At 40.9% G+C, this 22,769-nt stretch overlaps 1 protein-coding gene across 4 annotated transcripts in view; it reads left to right on the top strand.

Annotated features, from left to right (window-relative positions):
- Positions 1-22,769, top strand: part of LOC129774670 (uncharacterized) — a 269,049-nt gene that overhangs the window by 234,138 nt on the left and 12,142 nt on the right. For 2 of the 4 annotated variants that reach the window (XM_055778505.1, XM_055778503.1), the window contains 6 exons: positions 863-1,057; positions 8,657-9,267; positions 14,889-15,487; positions 15,550-15,889; positions 21,477-22,040; positions 22,097-22,684. In XM_055778505.1, the coding sequence (XP_055634480.1) occupies positions 863-1,057; positions 8,657-9,267; positions 14,889-15,487; positions 15,550-15,889; positions 21,477-22,040; positions 22,097-22,684 (2,897 nt within the window). The remainder of the gene's footprint in view (positions 1-862; positions 1,058-8,656; positions 9,268-14,888; positions 15,488-15,549; positions 15,890-21,476; positions 22,041-22,096; positions 22,685-22,769) is intronic. The other 2 variants (XM_055778506.1, XM_055778504.1) reach the window with 2 other exon arrangements.

Below are 22,769 nucleotides of genomic sequence, written 5' to 3'. Positions count from 1 at the left end.
AAAGTGAAGGAACTGCTTTGGGCGAAAATCCCAAATGGATTGTTCGTGGATCAACAAACAGAACATTTTCCTTTCCTCCCGAGGAATCCGTTCTGTGATCCAATATTTACGATTTCCTCCCGCCTTGAAAAGGATATTATCCAGCTACACGGAAAGGATTGCTCTCTTTGTTGAGTACCAGTTTTATTGCACATAGCGAAGGTTTTCCAGACGGGTGGATGTTGAAGATGGCAAACAGACTCAGTCCGTGAATAGGGAAGCTCTCTCCGATGGTGTGTTTCTTATCACACTTTAAGAAACGAGACACGTACCATTAATAATTTGGCGGTCATTTGTCACTAGGTGCCGGTCAAAGCCGAACCTTCCTCGAGATCTGTCTCTTTTATGAAGAACGACGTCAACGAGATAACCATATTTATCATTCGACAAAGCGTTTACTGCAAGTTGTTTCATCTTCAGTTCAATTATTTTCTCTCTCTGACGACAATAATTATTTATAATTGTCACTTGCGAAACTCTGAGGCATCTTCACTATCTTCAATGTCGTTGGCAATAAAAGATAAATGACTATAACATCTAACAGCGAAAGCATTTTCGAGAGAAATTGCGCAGCATTAAACAGAGAGGTCACATTGAACCAAGCTGTAAAACCCCAACAAAACTCAAACTCCAGTAAAACTGTAACGGTTTCACATAAATTATCCATGAATTTCCATTACTCTCGTTTCACAAGTGGTGGGAAGGGATAAATGATTCATCTTTGAAAACGGATTCTTAACATTAAATGGCTCAAGTACGCCTCGAAGTTACTAAAACTGGAATTAATTTTAATTTTCTCTATCTCTCCCTCGTTACCCCACAGAGTGCGATTCACAATGTTCGGATGACATCTCGCCAATGATGGAAGCACCGTTGCCACCTCATGCCACTCTGCCAATCGCTCTGGTGCCACTGCAAAAATTCTCCCCGGAGCGAAGAATTACCCAGAAGGAGATTGTCGCGGGTGAGGAACGGCCTAAATTCCTGACCATCAAGCAGGTCCAGGATGTCTCTCAAGGTAGGTATAACGAACCGAAGTGCTTCGTACTTTTGTTTTCAGTTGCTCTTAGTGCAATTTCACAAGCATTTGGTATTCGGTTGCTCACTTCGTGTTCGTTTTGATAACGCAAACATTTCTGCACACCCGCAACAACAATCTCGCATCCTATCATCATCGCTCAGTGACAATTGGTCAATAGCCGTTTTGAGGAACTGAACAAAAATCTTATCCACGTCGATTGGTTAACACGAAATTCTATGCCATTTTCCATAATTCACACCCGATGCACATCGCCAATCGCGGAACACATACCTATCAATTTTCATGCATTCGAAGTTGTTAATAATAAACGAAAAAATAAGGATATGCATGCTTTAGTATCATATTATCACGGAAAATTGTTATCGATTCAACGAATGTTTTTTCTTGCGCCGCTGTGATTTATTTTGTACTACATTTTTTCCGTGTTAATTCAATCGGAAAATATTTCGGAATTTAAATTTATTATTTTATTTTTAAGTACGTGGCATATAACAGTTTATAGGTCACTGCCAAAAGTTGCCTGTCTGTTATACAAAAGACCAGGCATATTTTCTATGCGCTTCTCTTCCAACCGGATTACAGATTTTTTTTTATCATATTCGCAATTCGTATTATGAAAAGACACGTTCGGTACAGTTTCAGGTCTTGAAGCTTTCGGCAATTCGGTAACTGAAAGTGCTAGGAAAACTTTACAAACTCTAGCATGGTGACCATATCTATGACAAACAAAGCATCCAATCAGTTTCGTAGAATATCAAACTACGAGATCATTCGATGTTGTTCAAGTTATGAAACTTATTTTACAACTATAGGTATAGCTCAAATTTGATAATAATCCACAAATTATTTCCTAAATCAGCATTTTCAGTTAAAACCATAGTTGTAAAAGATTCGTCGTCTGATGTTGACGGCTAACATAATTCGGCATGTACAGTGTCGGACAAAACATTAAGATCACTGCTCAAGCGAAACAAGTAAGTGACAAAACTTTGAGAAAAAAAATCCAATACAGTGCTTAAATCCATTTATAATAATTTATTTGCATTGTTCGAAGAAATTTATAACATCACAATAGTAGTTTATTAAAAAATGTGTTTTGAGCATATTTAATAATAAAAATGTTGTCGCGTCATTAATTAAGATCGGTTTTAAAGTTCATGGTAAAAAAAATAAAAACAAGAAAATTCATACCGTGAAAAGCTTCTAGGGTTAGTACTCGGTCGTGTAACCTTTCTTACGCATCCCTTCACGCACCCGGTTCGGCATGGATTCCACCATTTTTTGGCACGTTGTGACCGGGATGGCGTACCAACAAGGTTGGATCCTATCCCAAAATGTGCTACTTATTCTTCGGCTTCTCCTTGTACACCGACCTTTTCACGATCTCCCATAAGTTCTCTATAGGGTTCAAATCCGGTGACTACGCTGACCACTCCATGACGTCGACTTTGTTATCCTGGAACCACTTTTTGACGGTCTTTGCGGTGTGATCGTTATCCTGCATGAACTGCTATTTCACGGACATCTACCACCCGGCGTGTGGCAGCATAACATTCTTTAGGATTTGGGCGTAGAGGTACTGATTCATGATCATATCAACTCAATACAGTTGATATCGGATTCTGGTGACACCGACGATGGAGCTCGACGTTCGAGATCCAGCTGTGAGACCACCAGTCACGAACTATGTACCGCAGGCATCGCTGATACACACCACGTCTCGCTGGTGTACAACAGCACGGATTTCAAGTTCGAGTTGAAGATTCGGTTTTTGGTGCGAGAACTTATCTGGTTCAATTTCCATACATTACGTAAACACGCCTTCTTGATCCGTGAATCTATGTTGCTCTTGGTGCTACCATTCGACGCTGCCAAGATATTGAAGGCTTTCTATGTTCTCCACTGCTTGTTCCGCTACTCCGATATTGGGGCGATTGTCCACGTTTACATCCAAGGATTTGGTCTTGTTGCCGTTGATTTAGAGACCCAACGCAGAGGAACGTTCGATAAGGCCATTGAGCTAACTCTGCATATCGGAGCGCTGTTGTGCTAGTAGTGCAACGTCATCAGCCATCTCGAAGTCGTTCAGATGTTTCATAGTAACAGGCTGCCAAAGCATCCCACGGTTCGGTACGTGGTCAATTGCACGCACCATGATCACGTCCATTACGATGAGGAACAGTAGCGGTGATAGTATACATCTTTGCCTCACACCGGTGACTACCCAGATCGGGTCGGACAAGGCTCCGTTATGTAGGACTCTGCACGTGAAAGCCTCGTACTGCGCTTCGATGAGGTTGAAGATTTTATCTGGGACTACTTTGTGTCTTAAGTCGCTCCACAGATTTTCGTGATTGAGTCGGTCAAAAGCTTTTTTCGGTCAATGAAAACCAAATCTCTTGGAATTCGTGGACCTGCTCGAGGATGATGCGAAGCGTGACAATATGGTCCACACAAGATTTTTCGGCACAGAATCCTGTCTGCTGCCGTCGGAGAGTCGCGTCGATTTTTTCCTGTATCCGTTCTAGGATAACTTTGCACAGAACTTTCAGAACAATACATAGTAACATGATGCCTCGCCAATTATCGCACAGAGTCGGATCCCCCTTCCTGTGAATCTTCACTAAGGCGCTTGCATCCAGTCGGCCGGAAATGTTGCGGTGTGTCAGATATTCGAGAATAGTTGATGCAGCACTCGTGTGGATATCGTGAGTCAGCTTTGAGCATCTCTGCTGATATGCGATTGACCCCCGGAGCTTTGTTGGATTTCATAAACCGGATGGCTGTTTCAATCTCGTGCAGCGATGGGTCCTCGGAGTTGACACGAGTGATGCGCCGAACCCTTGACGGATCCTGCCGAGATGTTGATGGGTGATTGGATCGAAACCTGAAGAAGTTGTTCGCAGTGCTCAAACCAGCATTTCACCTGGTTAGTGGGGTCGGTCCCTACGCTCCTCAATCTTCCGCCAGGTGATGGTCAGACGCGATGTCGGCGCTACGTTTATTCCGAACATCAAAAAGGCTCCGTCTCCATTTTCAGCTGTTGCAAATGTGGTCGATTTGATTTTCGGTATGTCCTTCACGGAAGACCCACTTTATGCACTGGTCGATGGGGAAAGAGTGAAGCCCCAATGACCATGTCGTTGTTGCTACAAAATTCTACAAACAGCTCGCCGTTTTCGATCATTTATCCGATACCATGACGTCCCCTGTCCGTGTTGTCGGAGCCGATGTTCACGTTTAAGGTGCCGGTGTAGATATTGAGGTCACTCTTTGGAACCTTATCCACGATGGTAATCAGTTGACTGTAAAAGTTCTCCTTGTCCTATGGCTCGGCAGCGTCGGTTGGCGCATAGCATTGGATTATGGTTAGGTTCCGAACACGTGTTCTGAATCTGGCAACGATGATCCTCTCGTTGATAGGTTCCCACTTGATGAGCGCAGCCTGTGCTGTGCAGAAACTAACTCCACGGTGACGGGGAGCGTTTTCACCTCGAATGCCAAAGTATAATAGTACCTGTCCCGACGGAAGCTTGTGTTCTCCACAGTTAGACTAACGGACATCGCTCAGCCCCAGGATTTCGAGCTTCATGCGTCGCGCCTCGCTGGTAAGTTGTGCCAGCTTTCCTTGCTGAGCTAACGTTAATACATTATATGTCCCAATTCTTATCCTTTGTTTTGCGCTTAGATTTTAAGATTTTGTAGAGCACACTACGCATCCCACGGCGCCCTACCCATGCTCCTGCTGCTTGTCCGGGTGTGCTTATTACACCCGAGGGTGCTATTCACACTCGACCCCCACATCTAGGGGTACTTTCCGCCATCCACAACCCGCGGACCTGCCTGGTTCCATTCAGCTTGGACCTTGCGTCTTGCGATATGATCACAAAGGGTCCATGCTTGAATGTCTTCGTGGAATACTGTGTCATGTAAGCGCAGCCTATTGGGCGAAGGACCAAAGTGGTCTTTCGTGAACTCCAGCCGTGTCTTCAGATGCTTCGGCGTCAGCATCCGGACCTTCTGGGGCTTTTATCGCCTAGCTCCTGTTCCAACAGCCGTCGCTGAACTGTCAGGGAACTCACGGACATGTTCAGTTCGTCCCGGATCTTTTTCGATGCCTTGAAGGGATCTTTCCTGGAGGCTCGCTTCATGGCAGAGTCATCCTTCGCGGTCATTTTCCTTGGGCGTCCAGTCGTTTCGGATTTTTTGCGGTCGTGGAAGGCACTAAATACGAAGGTTTTTGATTGTCCCAAGGACTCTGCGATTTCGCGTTGGCTGCTGCCTGCCTTGGACATTTTGCAGATGACCATCCACTGTGTTTCCGTGCAATTATGCGTGACCCATTTTTCGGTGACTGCAACTAGAATTCGAGAATTAAAACCTTACATACATCTTGTTTACATGATAAATACTTACCAGGATCCGAAAAACACAAAATATTACCGAGAAACAATCATTTTTCTTCAAATCGGTTGGAAAAACATTCGAAACAGCCGTAACGAGGAACTGGTCCTAAATTTTGTCGCGTCATTATAGTTGTTGAGTGTGCTTAAAATGCATTTTTTTAATAAATGGCTATTGTTTTAACTACAGATGTTAACAATTTCTTCGAACAATGCATTACATTATAATGCAAAGCTTTATAATAAATCGATTTAGGCGCTGTATTGAATTATTTTTCTCAAAGTTTTGTCACTTTCTTTTTTTGCTTGAGCAGTGGTCTTAATGTTTTTTTCCGACACTGTATACGTTCTGAACATTTTTTAATACATTCTAGTACGCAGTCTGGGGTGAGGTATGAGCTCCATAATAGGATTAAAATATTGACAAGCTCTGCATTGCACATCATTTGTCTTGATTAACTCTAAAAGTCGTTCGAAGACAGTTTTTATGTAGAATTTTAAATATAAAAGATAGAGCGAAAAAACAAGTTTTTTTCATTGTTTTTCATGGTAGAGGCGAATGAACTGAAAAGTTTAAAGCCTCTTTAATCCAACATCATCATCATCACTCTAATGCAATCTAGAAAAAGTGCTTAATCGGTTATATTAAAAGATAGAAAAAAAACTTTATTCTACGAAGTAGACGAAAATAATTGAGGCTACAACATTAAACTATGTTTACCTCTAACTATAAGGATAAGAAAGTTAGATTTTTTATTTCACCTAACATTTTAGTTACCCTATTTTTGACAACATGAAGACGGGCGCTCCATCATATATAACAACTTTGTTGAAGACAGTGAACGATGTAAATAAAGTTTCAAATGAAGTTAAATGGGAAAATGTAGCTAGCTGAATTGATACTAACACATGTGATATGAAAAAGTTTAAGTGAAGCTCGTTGTCGAGTCCGCTTAAGTCAGAAGTTTTCCCAAAGGTATTTGTCTGACCACACGTTCACTTTTTAGAGATCATCACTCTTATTCTTGTTTACGGCCGTATCTGACTTTCGTTCGAAAGTCTTGATTCGAACAATTTCAAAAATGTATATTCTTGTTTTCGTACGAATCCGTTCGAACAAGACCTTCTTCGAACGTAAACATGTTGAAGTAATTAGATGCAAGATTTCATGCATCATTCAAATTTCATGCAAGATTCCATAAAAAAACGATAAAAGCGTCACTCATACAGTGAACGTTCGTTACTCGCTAACTGGACTGAAAAACAGCAAAAACAATACTTCACATTGAAGATGACGTTTATTATTGATACATAACTACTTTGCAGTCCAGTTAACGCACGCCCTTTTAAGGATAAGGCCAGTTGAAGGAAGTCCAGTAAGTGAATGACTGCTTTATATGATGGGATGACGAAGAGGATGTCTTCCGGGTTTCCGCAACATGAGCAACCATACAACGGAAAATGATATCAATACTAAGGGGATGGGTACTAAGGGTACTAGATTAGGCAGTAGAACCTACACGACTTGAATTCGAATTATCCGAAAAACTGGATCATGTATTTGCAATTCCAATTTTCCCCAGGTACCCTGGTTTTGTTGGCTGTGTTGGGGAAATCGTAAATCGGGCCAATCAAAACTACGTAGTAATGGCGTTTAGATAGCATTTTATTGTTATTCAATTGATTATCTCAGGAAAAATAAAAATTTATTAATGGTGATAGATGCGTAGAAATATTTCCTATCAATTTATGCAAACATCTTTCCGATCTATTAAGAAATGTTCGAGTTATAAGCATTCGAAATCTTTAATTTTTTGCTGCATGTTCTTAGTGCTTAGGTTTTTATTTTGCCCCCATATATTCCGGTTAGACGTAGTCCCACGTCAATAGGTGTAAATTCAATGGGTTATGAAAGTGAGACTTCATTCAATAATCAGAATCCGTGAATGATTATACCTCGCATAATTTTGGATCAATTTGGAGATTCCTAAAAATAGTATTTATCGTCAGGCTTCCAGAATTAAAATCAGTGCAAGACGCGTAAATAAGAAAGGCCCTTTGGAAATTTGGTATATATCCGGTGTCCGATGACAAGTCTACTGTTGAAATTTAAGATTACTTTCGTGTTTTGAGGATTTGGGCCAGATTCTCGAATACACTTCACGGTGGAAACGAAATAAACGGTACGCCATTGAACTACGTTTTACGAGTTAGTGAAATGTCGAAGATAGTAATGAGTTTTCAGGCAGAATGAGCACTTTTCAAATAAAAAAATCATTAATGAAAATTAACTTCTTCGTATCAAACTGGTATTCAATGTGAGTGGAAAACTTTGTTTTCTTCATGTGATATAATAACTCATATAAAAAATTCATCTGAAGATAATTTGATATTATAATAATAAGTTTAGTGGGAAACTAATCTCGTATCCAGATGTCGACACCGTATCGTTGTCATCGCGGATACGTTTCATTCCGTTTCCACCGTGAAGTGTATTCGAGAATCAGGCCTTTTATCTTGTGTTCAGAATTATCCTACTCTAAGAGAAGTATGGTCTATGTGGGACGTTAAGCAGTGACAAAGTGCCTCTTTAAACGATGTTACGTTTTGAATGTGGTTGATTGTTAAAAATTGCCTAATGCATTCTCGTAAGCACTATTATTGCGACTTTCTAGTCCATTACTCCCAAATCACAATATATTCGTTTCACACATATGTATCTATTTTCCCCGCATTAGGCACACCCGTAGTTCATGAATAAAAAAAACAGATTCGCGTCCACACCATGACCTTTCATTCCTACAATCGATAGCCGTAGTGCAAAATTATGTAGTTCTAGTTTGCTACAGCACAGGACACACGAACACCAGCAGTTAGAACGCTTCACATTTGACACTAGGTCAAGCGGATTGTCGCCTGGAAATCGTTCAACTGAATAATTGATTTCTTCTCTTTTGTTCTTGCATGATCTGCGGTTAAATCAAAACACATCTCCCCCCAATGTTGTGCTCGTACAAAATACTGACACATCAAAAACCTATAAAAACACCCCTCCCTGGTAATGTGTTATGTGATGCTGGGTGGTGAAAATTATGGATTATGGAAAATGCACTTGTTTGAAAATGGCACGCTTCGGTAACGGCATGTCGTTCGTGGCCACGGTGTCCCACAGCTGATGATGATAAGAGCCAGTCGGCGGGTTTGACAGTCTCCAAAACACAAAACCAACAGCGTTATATTGTTGAAACCATCACGATGACCACCGTCACCGAGCGACGGATCATCCAAAAGACTCAAACTAATACCGATTCTCCTCCTCTTCCTCCTTCATCTACCACTCCCCCTTTGGTAACTATCGTTGCAGTGACATCGAACAATGAAGCCGCAGCTTCCACAGCAGTGCCCTCCGTCGGTCCCGGTGTCAGTAGTAACGATCTTCGAACTCTACAGCAGAAGCAACTGGTGCAACAGCTCCAACAAAAGCAGCAACAGGATCAATCGACAGCGGTCGCAGCGACCGGATGCCCTGGACAGGAATCCTGCCAACAACAACCACCCACGCAGCCTGCGAGTGGGGCTTGCATAAATAGTCATTACGAAATAGGAAAACACAAACAATTAAGCACGGCGCAGGCAATAAGTGGCATACTGAAAGGTGGAAAACTCTGGAAGAATGAACATCAACCACAGCAGCAGCAGCAGCAGCAGCAGCAGGGGCAGCAACAATCCCATCCGCAGGCTCAACAGCAGCAGCACCAGCAACAGTCCCAGCAATCAGCACAGGTAATTGGGTGGAAGTGGGTGGCAATAGAAGCTAATGGACTGGAGATTTTTTTTTCTTCTTTAGAGCACACCATTTTACCCATTAATTTTAAGTACGCCAATGGTTTTTATCTTTTGTTTTGTGGCTTGTGGGAGATTGTTGGGATACAATTTTATTCGATTCTATAGTTCATCGGAACAACGATGGTTTTTATTTAATTCTATACCTCATTTTATCGAAATAATTGATCATCCTAAAAAAAGTTAATTGTATTGTGTATTTACCTGTTAGCAAATAACATTCATAGATGTTTACTCCAACGAGAGTGAGTTTTTTAAATTTAATTTTCACTCAGTTTTCTGACCAGGGTCCAATATTTTCGAAGGCAAAACATGAAAATCGTCTCCTCTCAGCCGCTTCGTGAAGGAATACTTCGGCATTCGCCGTGAACATGACTAGTTCATCAGTCATCCTCGCCATTAACGCTCGTCAATTCATTTCTATTCAATTCAATCCTAGCAAATGGTTGTTCTAATTGACATGGCGAATGAATACAAATCTGCTTCTCCATTCAACCTGACTTCACCTCGATATGTACAATCTCATTTTCACGTCCATTTAAAGTGAAGCGAAAAATTGATTTCTGATGCAAAAAAGTATTTACACCATTAATGGATGGCTCCATTGTGCACCCACCGTGAACTCATCCACAATTTGCAAATGAGAGAGAAAACGAATTCAGTCTGAGAGGGGACTCATTGCAATATGCCGTATGACGGTGATAAATGAAATGAACACGGACCATCGTAGAGCAGAATATCAACCAACAGTTCGGCTGAAAAGTTCATAAGGTTGACGTCCAGATGACGCCTCTTGCGAAAATCTACTTGACTATCACAAAGCACCATCTTTCAATGGATACGTGTCAAAATTTGATTGACAGCAATCGGTTGATTGGTTCGTGAGTTACAGCATTGAGAGTGAAGCTAATTTTGTTATTGTGAACAAAATGGAAAAAATTAAAAAAATAGTATTACTGTGTTACTTTATAAACTTTTCAGCCGAACTGAAAGTTTTGGACTCACGTTCAAGGGAATATCGTTCCCAATTGGCTTCCTTAGGATCTCTCTGTACTGTCAAACCAACATCCCATTCAAAAATAATGTGTCTATAATCAAACAAGATTGCTTCTTCTAAAACGCGTCAGTTATGATTTTTTTCTGAAATAACCGGACTGCACAGTGCTAAGTCCAAGACTTCTTGTCTGATAGCGTTTGTGAACGTTGGTGCATTGCATATGTTAGCAATGTCCATGTTGTTTGACCAAATTTGAAAAAGCGGGAAAAAATTTGAAAAAAAACTGGAGAAAGCTGAAAAAATTTGAAAAGAAAACTGGAATCGATTTTATTTATATTAACAATAAAAAGTATGTAAGTATGTATGTCAGTATGCAGCATTGGTACTTACGTACACTGCGTTTCACAACTATAGAGCCACTCATTTTTCTAAATTCCCAGAGATATGTTAGAAGACGGATGAATTGAAGTATTTAGTGTAGGATATAATTACTATCTTCGTTTAAAAGACTGGTTATTTGAAATTTATTGTTGTGTTCAGGTGCGAAACAATAAAAAAAACTAAAATTCCAGTGTTTCATAACTACAGAACCAGTTGTAAAATGGTAAATGATTGCTACCGACTTCAGGAGATACTGGACAAATTCGCATGGTGGTGCCGTGCCAACAACTTGACTCTCAGCATTCAAAAGTGCCACGTTATCAGCTTCCATCGCAAAAAGCCCCCCTGCATTTCGAGTACGCCATCAACGGGACTACCCTGACTCGTGTAAAGACGGTGCGTGACCTTGGAATCACATTGAACTCCAGTCTGACATTTAGGAACCATTATTCAGAAATAATTGCGAAGGCACGAAGGCAGCTTGGTTTCGTTGGAAAGGTGACGAAAGATTTTAAAGATCCTTACACTCAGAAATCACTGTATGTCAGTCTAGTTCGTCCCATTCTTGAGACGGGTTCAATCATTTGGGATCCGTTTCATAGTACCGTAACTGATCGCTTAGAAGCCGTTCAGCGTAAATTCGTGCGTAAATTCGCGCTTCGCGACTTGCCGTAGAATGATCCTGTCAACCTGCCGCCCTACCAGGACAGATGCCAACTGTTGGGATTGGAGACACTGGAACGAAGGAGAAAAAATGCGAAAGCCGTTTTTGCTGCCAAGCTACTGAGCGCCGAGCTCGACGCTCCGAACCTCCTGGCTCTTGTGGACATCAATATTTCTGGTTACGCACTCAGGACCTCCGAATTTTTCGACTGCCACGATGGAGACAGGACTACATTGGTAATGAACCAGTTCGAGCAGTCATGCGTAGTTTCAATGTCGTGTTCAATCTTTATGAATTCAACGAAAACTCAGCTCAGTTTCGCACAAGGCTCCGAAGAAATTAGAATAAGATTATATTCATTAAAACGTTACATGGTCGGATGAAATAAAATTTAAAAAAAATTATAATAAAAAAATAATAATAAAAACTCTCACTCCTTCACAAAATTAACGTTAATTTCCCATGAATTACAATAAGTTACTTATTCTTAGGTCATCTCTAGTTCTCAATCAGTTCAAATAACCCATTCGGGGTGGTTTTGATCAAGTTGCGCCATGTTGTGGTGTGTATCTCGTTCTTCACAGAGGACACTGCTCGTTAGAGCTCTTCAAATAATTCATACTGCTTGTAAGCTGCATCTACTGTTCATACGATCACTCCTCATAAGTTCTTTATAGGGGTTTGATCTTGTAAACAAGCTAGTATGTTCTTCCGTGGACGGTCCGAAGACAAATGTTGTATTTCAACTGTATGGGGCTCCATGCCACATCTCGAACCTCTGAACTCTGAAGTGGTTGCAGCAACATCTGCCGCTCTGGGCGAAGGATATGTGGCCGCCATCCAGCCCCGATATTAATCTGCTGGATTACTTAGTATGGCGTGTCATGCAGGCCAAGGCCTGTTATAAGCCCCACCAGAGTACAACAAGCCTCAGACAAACATTGACCCGTACCTAGAAGAAAATGGACCCTGGCTTCACTATAAGGACCTGCCGTGCGTTCCGAAATCGTGTGGAGACCGTAATTGCAGCAAGCGGAAACTCGATCGACGATTAAGGCAGTATTCTAGTCTATAAATTTGAAAAAAAATAAAAAAAAAATTTCTTCATATTTCTGTAGTTTGGGCATTCAAGAATATACCCTAGAAAGGACTTATCGAAAATGCTATTATTTACCGAGTTAGAGCCATTTTCGTGATGTGGTATCTAACCTGGTACGGTCATAGCAATGAACTTCAAACGCGTTTTTCTCGAAACTAGTTATTTCAAACTGGCGTACACGATATCTAAAGTTCTATTGAACAGATTCATGTCTAATTTATATGGATATAATCTGCAGCCATCTCTCCATCGCACGAACTTCTGAAAAATGATATTTTTTAAATTTTACTGTTTTTAAAAAATCGAAAAACGCACAAAAAAGTTTTAAACCGTATTTTGTTTTATAACGCCCACCATTTCCTCAAAAAAGATGTTTTTAACTCATCCGAGGTTCATGCGATAGCGGCATCGTTACTGTTTCAGAATCTGTTCGATTTTTTTTGTTTCCGATAACCAGAAGGCTGGAATAGTGTACGCCATGGCACAACACTTTTTTGAACCCTCTCACTGCATCAGCTCTTAACCATTCTAGTTATGAATATCTCTTTTCCCTTCAATTTTTTGTTGTATTTTAAAAAGATAAATGAACAAATAATGGTATAACGGATAGTAACAATATTCATTGTTTTATTTTTGCGGATTCGGACATTTGTCCGAATATCCCCTTAACATAGTTGAATAATAGCTCTCAGAAACGTCCCACTTTTGAATAAATATAAAACCGAATATAAAACTGAATTGAATAAAGATAAAAAAAGGAACCGACATTTTTGATTTTTTTTTTTAAATTTTCACATTGCTCAATGGTGCAAACATTATCAGGCAAGCGGTAGATATGAAAAGAAAGGGATTTCTGATCAACAATTATTTTTATACTTTGATTCACAAAATGCATTGTGAATCTACATCTACTTCAGACCTCAAAAAGAATATTTTTCATTTTTGTTTGACCAGGAATTTAAAATTATGGTGAATTGACCATCAAAGAAATTATTGACGTTTTTGATACACAAAAGTGGGCTGAAAATTTCAACGACTTTGTCATCCACGGGAGATTTTCCTATATTTAATTATATTAGATAATTGAAAGAAAAATTATTAATTATAATCGAAAAAGTGATGACGTGATCTATGCCAACCAGTCAAGCCGAAAAAAAAAAGAAATTTTACCATTTGTGCTCACTAGATTCTAATGGCTGAAAGTTTTTTATGCACTTTTCAAAGATAGTGAAACGATGAATGGTGTGGTTTCGACAACATTTGATCAATCTATACCAATGGACCAAAAATAGGGAGTAAATTTACTTGATAACTATGCGATAGCCAAAAGTATAAAAGTTATCGAGAAAACTTCGAAGAAATCAATTAATGGTTTGTTTCGGCTTTCAGTGCGGAGAAATCCATCTTTTGCCGGAAAACTAACGTTTTTTTGCAAATGTTTGTATGTTTGTATGTGTTTGTATGTTTGTATGTGTATTGATAAATTTCTCTAATACTTAATGAAACATGTTTGTGTATCGGGAGTAGGCACGATCTTATTTATTCTTCCATCGTGAGTTGTTATTAATACGAAAGTTACATTTATTTTTGTTGAAATTCCAAACTGCGTGGGATATTGTATTGCGTTAAGAGAGAACTCAAAAATAAAATGTTCATTTCAATTTATTCCCTTTTTGCTGAACAACTGTAAAATTATATTTATTCTTCTTCTTATGTACAATTTGAAGAAAAAACGAATTCGTCGTATATTATACAAAATAGATAAATCACAATCAACACAACTGACGTCAAGTGAAAGATATTAAAACATTTGATGTGAAACACCTCGCACTAGTAGACATACCCGCTCAGTTGCTGTTTCCCTTACGCCCTCTCCATCGTTACCTTCACCTCTTGGAAAATCTCTGAGGAAAATACTGCAATATCACACTGTACTCCCGAAGAACCCCACACCACGGGACGTACAAATTTGAGCGATAAGCCTGCTTACGAAACGATATCGCTCACAATAAATATTGGCATATTTGCAATCTGAGCACGTACACCATGGCTAATAAAACGTTATTAGACGGGAATAAAATATTCATATCGCCGCTGAGGACATTTCTCCCACGCTTCTAGGGTTTACCTGCTTTCGTTTGTACGTCTTCCACTGAAATCCATCATCATTCTCTCGATTGATGAGTGCCAGCGTGCTTGCGGATGTGTGTGTTTGTGTTTTATGGGGGAATCAGCTCAAGGATGAGATAGATAATATGATTCAGAGGCAATTAAACTCCTTTCGTGGGTATAAACTCTGGAAAATCTAGAATTTGTTTCGTTATGAACATCTTATGCAAATGTTCTAATACCAACTTTTCTTTGTGAATATTTGGAAGAATTACATTGAATTATCAAATAACGCTACTCGTCCTTCCCAGCACGACGACTCGACCAATGTGACATCGGACGAGGAAACCAGCTCAAAGCGATCGGTGCGTTTCACCGAAGAGTCCACAATTCGGGAGGCCTGTTGCGATGGCGAGGTTCAGTCCGGTCTCGGTGAAGGAGAGATGTGCACCGGAAAACCCATCAACTACATGTCGGATACGCTGAAGCGACACTCCTCCAGTTTGTTTCACAATGCTCTTCGACCTAATTCGGCCGTTCGGCAACTGTTCCCGAGTACGGCTATCCATCCGCTGGTATGTACGGCTGGCAGTGCGTTGGCGACCTCAACCACCACAACTGTATCGACGGCGACGGTGTTGACTGCGGTTAGCACGACCAACACAACCAACGCTGGTAATCCAACGGCACTAACACAAGAGGCCCTGAAGGCCTTCGATGACTCGAAGAAGGCCACTTTGGTTCATCAGCACAGTATCACTAGCAATAGCAGCAGCAATAACATTAACGCTGGCAGTTCGATGGTTGCGAGCGGCAGTCCGGGCGGTTCCAATGCGTCAGAGACTGATACCATCAGGCGGACAATCGAACGGAACGCTCTCCGCCGATCGCTCATCAAGTATGAGCCGAAGTAAGTAAAATATTTTGATAACACGTATTGACAACTTTTTTACCCTATACATAAATTCACAGGAAAAAGGTACCTATTAAGGATGTCACTTCGCTGGAGGAACGTATTCGGCAGCTAACTTGTGACATCGACGAACCGATTGACGAAGGTGGCGATGGTGACCATGGCAACGATACTGATCTCAGTGAAATGGAACGACGGGATAGTCCAGCAGGGGAAGAAAATCCCCAACAACCCAAATACATCCCGGATAAAAGTTTCTCCCCAAGTTCGTCGGCCTCAAGCTCATCCAGTGGATCCAACGGATCGACATACAAAAAAATCACCGATCTGTTCCATCGTGACCGGCGACATGAGAAGATACCGGAAGCAGATGAGAATCCGATAGTCATTATTCCACAGGTGAGTTTACTGTGTTCTCACATATCTAACCTATTTGACGAGAGTCGGGGTGACTCGTGCTGTATCAAGAAGTCGTCTCCATTCAAATCGGTTTTGGACTGTTTGTCGCCAGGATCCCTGGCATCTCAACACTAGCAAGTCACTCCTGATCTGGACGAGCCATCGTGCGCGCTGTCCCTATTTCGCGCGCTTCCCTTTTCTGGTGCTGGAGGTTGTTGAAATAAAGCTTCTCGACTTCTTGATTACCGTCCGGCATCTTTCCGACGTGTCCGGCCAACCGCAGTCTTCTGACTTTTGACCAGATGTGCAATGTGGGTCTCTCCAAGCAGAGCGTGTAACTCATTGTTCATGTATGTACGCCTGTTAACTAGGGAATCCATGTTTTCCTTAGTTATTGGTTTTTTGACAAATATTTGGTGTGGCTCCTCCTCTCTGGAGCCACCAATGTTAATCTGGGAACTTATTTCCCTGGATTTTCGTTACTTTTCGAAATCTTGCCTCTTGACTCGATCATATACAGTTTTAAAAAAATGTATATATATTTTTATATTCCAAATATAAAAAAAAATTATTATTTCAATGTTAAGGTAAAAATTAACTGGTATTATAAGCAGGGGCACTGGGGGTAACACCGGCCCCTTAAATCTATATATATATAAAAATGGATTTCTGTCTGTCTGTCTGATTCTTATGGACTCAGAAACTACTGAACCGATCAGCATGAAAATTGGTATGTAGGGGTTTTGGGGGCCGGCGAAGGTTTTCTTGATATAGTTTGAGACCCCTCCCCCTCTCTAAGGGGGGGCTCCCATACAAATGAAACACAAATTTCTACATTACTCGGGAATTAATCAAGCCAATAAAAACAAATTAGGCATATTGACGTTATAGGGTGCAATAAATGTTTCTATGGTGGTTAGACTCTCCACCCCCCTCTCTAGGAGGTGGCTGCCATGCAAATGAAACACAAATTTCTGCATTAGTCGAGAATTAATCCCGCAAATGAAACCAAATATTGCATGTGAAGGTTTTAGGATGCAATGAATGTTTCAATGATAGTAAGACTCTTCATCCTTCTCCCTAAGGGGGGGGGGGGGCTGCTGCCATACAAATGAAACACAAATTTCTGCATAACTCGCGAATTAATCAAGCAAATGAAACCAAATTGGGCATATTGAAATTTTAGGGTGCAATAAATGTGTCTATGGTGGTTAGACTCTCCACCCTCCTCTCTAAGAGGGGACTGCCATGCAAATGAAACACAAACTTCCACATAACTCGAGAACTAATCAAGCACAATTTGGAATGTGAAGGTTTTTGGGTATGAGAAATGTTTCATAATAGTATGACATCCCTCCCTCCTGAAATTGAAAATTTTCGGAAAACTCTGAAGGAAAAAGGGAAAATTTGGAAAATTAAATTCCCGTATGTTCTACAATTACATAGTGACAAGTACTGTTATTCCATTTGATGTTTGCGCTAGCGAAATTGATCTTTGTTCGAAACTGGAAATGGATTTTAATGTAATGATATCTATTTCTATACAATAAAGAGGATCGTCGATGTGTTGATAAAAGCAGAACTCGAGGAAGGAATTGTCCGATTTAGGATTGTCTTTGGTCTATCATATTTTCTGTATTAAACATTTATTCCATGTAACAGAGAAACATGTTATTTGCAAATGGTTGAAAAATCTTGAACGAAAATTGTGTTTGAATATAATCTGATATTATAATGATGAGTTTTGTTAGAAATACTACTAATTTTACAGTAAAAGATAAATTCAACGAGGTCGATTAGAAGAGCAATCAATGAACACTTCTGCGATTGGACCCATGAACTTGCTCATAGTAAAAAACGTGAATGTTTGAAGGTATTGATAACAAAAAAAAACAAATTTTGGGCGGGACGAAGTTTGCCGGGTCAGCTAGTTTGTCAATAAATATACTTGACACGAGTTAAACCAGTTTGAATGTGCCAACCGCCAAATGGGAAGTAGTCTAATTTTATATATCACTATCTAATATGGTTTGAATCGCTCAACTGATTCCGGAGGTATGGTCGCAACAAGCTCCGGTGAACATGGAATATGGAAAGGAAAGGAATTTGATATTGGGCAAATCTATCATGCGACACCTCAAACTAAAGGGTGTGTCACATCAAATTGCATCACGCTGTAGAAATTTAATTTTTAGGAATTATATCTTCAGTTTTCGCTTATAATCAGATAAGAGTGTATAGATCACGTTGGCCATGCTTCACTGTCAATTTTTCGTAAATTTGGAAAAATGTCGTCGAACGAAAAAGAGCGTCGTGAATTAATCCTGTGCACTCATTTCGAGAATCCGGAGTTGTCACATCGGGACATCGGTAAGATGCTGGGAATCGTCCAATCCACGATCAGCAGAGTACTAAAACGATACTTCGAGAACCTAACCATCGACCGGAAGGTGAAGAACGGCAAAAATGGATGCTCCGTCAGTGAAAAAGATCACGCGTAGTTAAGCAGTTTAGACGTGATCCGAGAAGTTCGGTCCGGGATGTCGCCAATAAGCTGAATTTGTCAAGTTCATTCGTCCAGCGGACCAAGCAGCGGGAGGGCCTGCGTACATACAAGGTTCAGAAGGTTCCTAACCGCGACGAAAGGCAAAACATGGTGGGGAAGACGCGAGCCCGGAAGCTGTACACCGAAATGCAGACGAAGCCGCATTGCCTGGTAATGGACGACGAAACCTACGTCAAAGCGGACTTTCGTCAGCTGCCGGGCCTGTTGTTCTTCTCCGCAGAGGACAAATTCAGCGTTCCGGAGGAGATTCGCAAGCAGAAACTATCCAAGTTTGCCAAAAAGTACATGGTGTGGCAAACGATCTGCTGTTGCGGAAAGCGGAGCGCCCCCTTCGTGATGACCAGCACGTTAAACGGGCAGGTTTACCTTAAGGAGTCCCTTCAGAAGCGCTTACTACCACTATTGAAGCAGCACGAGGGCCCGACCATCTTCTGGCCGGATCTCGCTTCGTGCCACTATTCAAAGGACGTGTTGGAGTGGTACGAAGCCAACGGGGTCACCTTCGTGCCAAAGGAAATGAACCCGCCCAACGCGCCGGAGCTTCGCCCAATAGAGAAATATTGGGCGATTATGAAGCAGGCCCTCCGGAAGAACCCAAAAGTTGTTAAATCGGAGGCGGAACTCAAGAGAAAATGGATTTCTGTTCAAAAAAAACTACAACCTGACGTTGTACAGAACCTTATGGACGGGGTAAAGAGGAAGGTGCGAGCATACGGGCTTGGGCTCGAAGTATGAATAAAAAGAAAATGCCAAAAGTTGTTTAATAGTTTTTATTTTACTGTCTAAAATTTTCAAAAGGATCGGTCTACTGGGCGAATTTCTACAGCGTTTTTTCCGTGATGTAATTTGATGTGACACACCCTTTATAATAATCGAGTTCGCCCTGTTACTTCAGGACCCCGGTTTTGTTATTGTGGTTTTAGTAGAAGACCTGGCAAAGAAAATCAATTTTACTCTCGTTGGCTTGCATCTGCGACCTGCGTTTTGCAAGAAAGGAGCATCCAAACATTTGTTAACAAATGTTCTTTTTATACTGTTGCACCAGAATTGGATTGTCCTTGTACTCTAATTTGTGAACTATCGTTGTATTTGCCGGAAAATAGTGTTCAAACATTTTCTTTCGGAATTCGATTCTTGCGTGGAAACTTGATTCAAATTACGAACACTACTTTAACGTTAATTTTAATAAAGATTTATTCATAGAAGATTTTTTTAACAATTTATAGTAGATTCGTAACTAGATTCTTACCGAACGAACATACAAACAGCAATTAAAACACAAAAATCGAAAAGTTCACGATGCTTGTTTTCGACGAATTTGCTAATGCAAACATTTTATCACTGGTTTTCGAAAGTCAATTTTTTGTAAATGTTTAATATTATAAATTATAGGCAGTATCTATACCTGTGAATGAATTTTAAAATGAAGCCTACAAATCAAAGAATGTTAGGGTTTTCATTATAGAATTATTTATAACATTAAAGTTCAGTAAATTCTCATTTAAAAATTATGTGTTCGGGATTTGAATCATACGTCGAAACTCGATTTAAATTCCGAACTCTACTTCAATACTAATTTTAATAAATATTTCTACATAAAATATCATTTTTTTCGTCCATTTATTGTATATTCTCACCTTTTCTAGCACTCAACATTAAAAAAGCAAACAAAGAAATTGAAAGAACTACAAAAATAAAAAATTAACGATGCTTGTTTTTTTACGCAATTTGCTAAAGCAAGCATTTTATCTTTGGTTTTGACTGTCACTTTTTTCCAAATGTTTAATATTTTGAATTATGGGCTAAATCAATGCCTGTAAATAATGTTAAAATGTAGCTTATAACTCAAAGAATGGCAGGGCTTACATTGTTCAATTATTTGTAACATGAAAGTGTAGTTAATTTACATTTGAAAGTGAAGTGTTCGGAATTTGAGACTGTTCGGAATATGAGACAAAACGGTACTAGTGTCGCACAGCTCGCGCACCTCAAAGTTTGAGTTTTTTGAAAATCGAAAAATCGCCCAAGAAGGGAGTAAAGGAAATCGGGGGTTTCGAATTTTTTTTTAATGTCTTCTAATTTCATGAAACGTCGAGATCTTTTTCTTTTTCAAAAAACGACACTCTGGAACTTTTTTCGGAACCAGGCAAAATGTATCGTTGAAAATTGTCATATCGATTTTTAATACGGGGCTCCCTGAGATGTTGATTTGCACGATAATGTACCCTATGCAAAATATTAGCTCATTTTGAGTTCATTTACTATTGTAGCAGATGTCAAAATTTAAGATTTCTGAAAATCGAAAAATCACCCAAAGGGGGAGTAAGGGAAATCGGGGTTTACAAAAAAAAGTTTTCGATGCCAAATGTATTAAAATCGCATGGAACGATTTACTGTTATCTCGAAAAAAAAATTTCGTCAAAAATCGATTTTGTTCAGACGAAAAAACGACTAAGTGCCAAAAAGTCAAAAAGTTAATTTTTCACAAAAACAATTTTGGGGCAACAATTCGTAGTGCAATTCGACCGAATAAACGACGGATTTGACGGATTCTAAAGCATTACTGTAGTTGTAGAATCGGCCTTTTATCCTCAATGCACACATCCTGTCGCAGATCGCCTGCCACTTAATCACACGACTTTGCATTTTGCCTAACACAATAAAGCCGGTGCCGCCGCTCTGATAGTATTGGGCCCTGCGGCCAAACATCCTTCGTACGTTTTCTCTTTTCCGGCTGAGCTCCTGCAGTGCTACGATGCCGAAGTGGTTGGGTTCAAACTGAACCCTGGCGCCATCCAGGATATTTAGTGATCTACAGTTCTAAGTACCGAGCTTTCAATCCTCGTCCTTTGTTCGTTACCTAAGTCGTTGCCGATTTTCCGATCCGATCCTAACCTGGAGTACAGCCACTCCGTTGTGTAGCTCATTTAGTGCTACCCAGTATGCTCCACGCGGAGGCGAACTATTTCAAATCCTTTACAACTTTATTCACTTATTAATAATTATCATTTCCTACCATAGGATTGTCGTTGTCCGGCTGGACCAGACATTGGAATGGGGGTTCAGATTCAAGGCGCCCATACCCAAATCCACCAACCACCGCAACAGCGCCAAACGGATTCTCGAAGACAGTTCCTCTCAACACTTGCTCCACTGACGGCATGCGTTGCAGGTCAACGCGATGATCTGTCCTACTACACACTCGCTCAGCCTGGCGACAGGAATTCGTTGGGTAGCTCAGCGTGTACGGAATATAGTTTAGGAGATATTGACGCCGTGCTTCGTGACGATGAAAGCAAAAAGGTAGCTCCGGATGTAATTGCCGGTACTCCGGGCCAGGAATCGGATGAATTGGCGGCTTTCGTACAGCAGGAGGGAGCAAGAACAGAACGACTGAAAAAACGCTACAGTACCGAAACATCCACTTCGGCACCTGCTTCTGGAGCAGGTTCTGACGATGACGAGCACAATGATTATGGGTTCAACTCGCGGCCTTCGGTAAAGGGAATCAAACCGAGGTTTGGTTCTACCAACGAAATACTTCAACAGATGCAAGCTCAACTGGCGGCGCCGTCGCCACCCCAGGTAGAGTATAATCTTATCACGTACATTCAGACTATCTAAGCATGTTCCATTCACAGCCTAAATCCCAGACCAGTACCGATCCACCTCAGCCAATGCAATCAAACACTTTGCCAAGACCGCACACTGCTAGCAGTATGCAACTGGCCGCCGCAAAGCAACAGATAACAACCCATCAACACACGGCGTCCTGGAGCTACTATCCCGTAAACAGCACTCAATCCAAGACGGTGGCAGCAGTTGCGGCTGCCGGAACCAACATGGTTGCTGCTGTGGACCCCCACGGAAACTACTATCACATCCCGGCTCAAGCCCGCCATAGCTACCACGGACAGGAAGCCATCTATCAAAATTGTGCTCAACTGCCTGCAGGCAATATTCAGGCGAACACGGTTCACGTTCAGTCACAGCAAATTCACACCCAGCATCACGCGGTGCACACTGCTCACCATATACATCAGCCAGATCCGGCGGCCTATGGAAAGTTTGCCCGAAGTCCAACAAGGCGACCGGAGTCTCCACCACCTCTGCGAAACTACCATCAAACAATGGTACTGATTCCGTACAATGCCGAAACCTATCATCAGTACACCGCTCAAGAACAGGAGAACTATCGACAGCAGCACAATATCGTTGAGTATCAACAGGTGAGGTTTAAACCTGTGATTTTAGTAGAAGCCTCATAGAAATCGCTCATTAGAATTGTCGTGTAATCCATTCGCTTCATTTCCG

The sequence above is a fragment of the Toxorhynchites rutilus genome, chromosome 3 (genome assembly GCF_029784135.1).
Source record: "Toxorhynchites rutilus septentrionalis strain SRP chromosome 3, ASM2978413v1, whole genome shotgun sequence".
Taxonomy (NCBI): Eukaryota; Metazoa; Arthropoda; class Insecta; order Diptera; family Culicidae; genus Toxorhynchites; species Toxorhynchites rutilus.
This window is presented reverse-complemented; position numbering and strand designations above follow the sequence as displayed.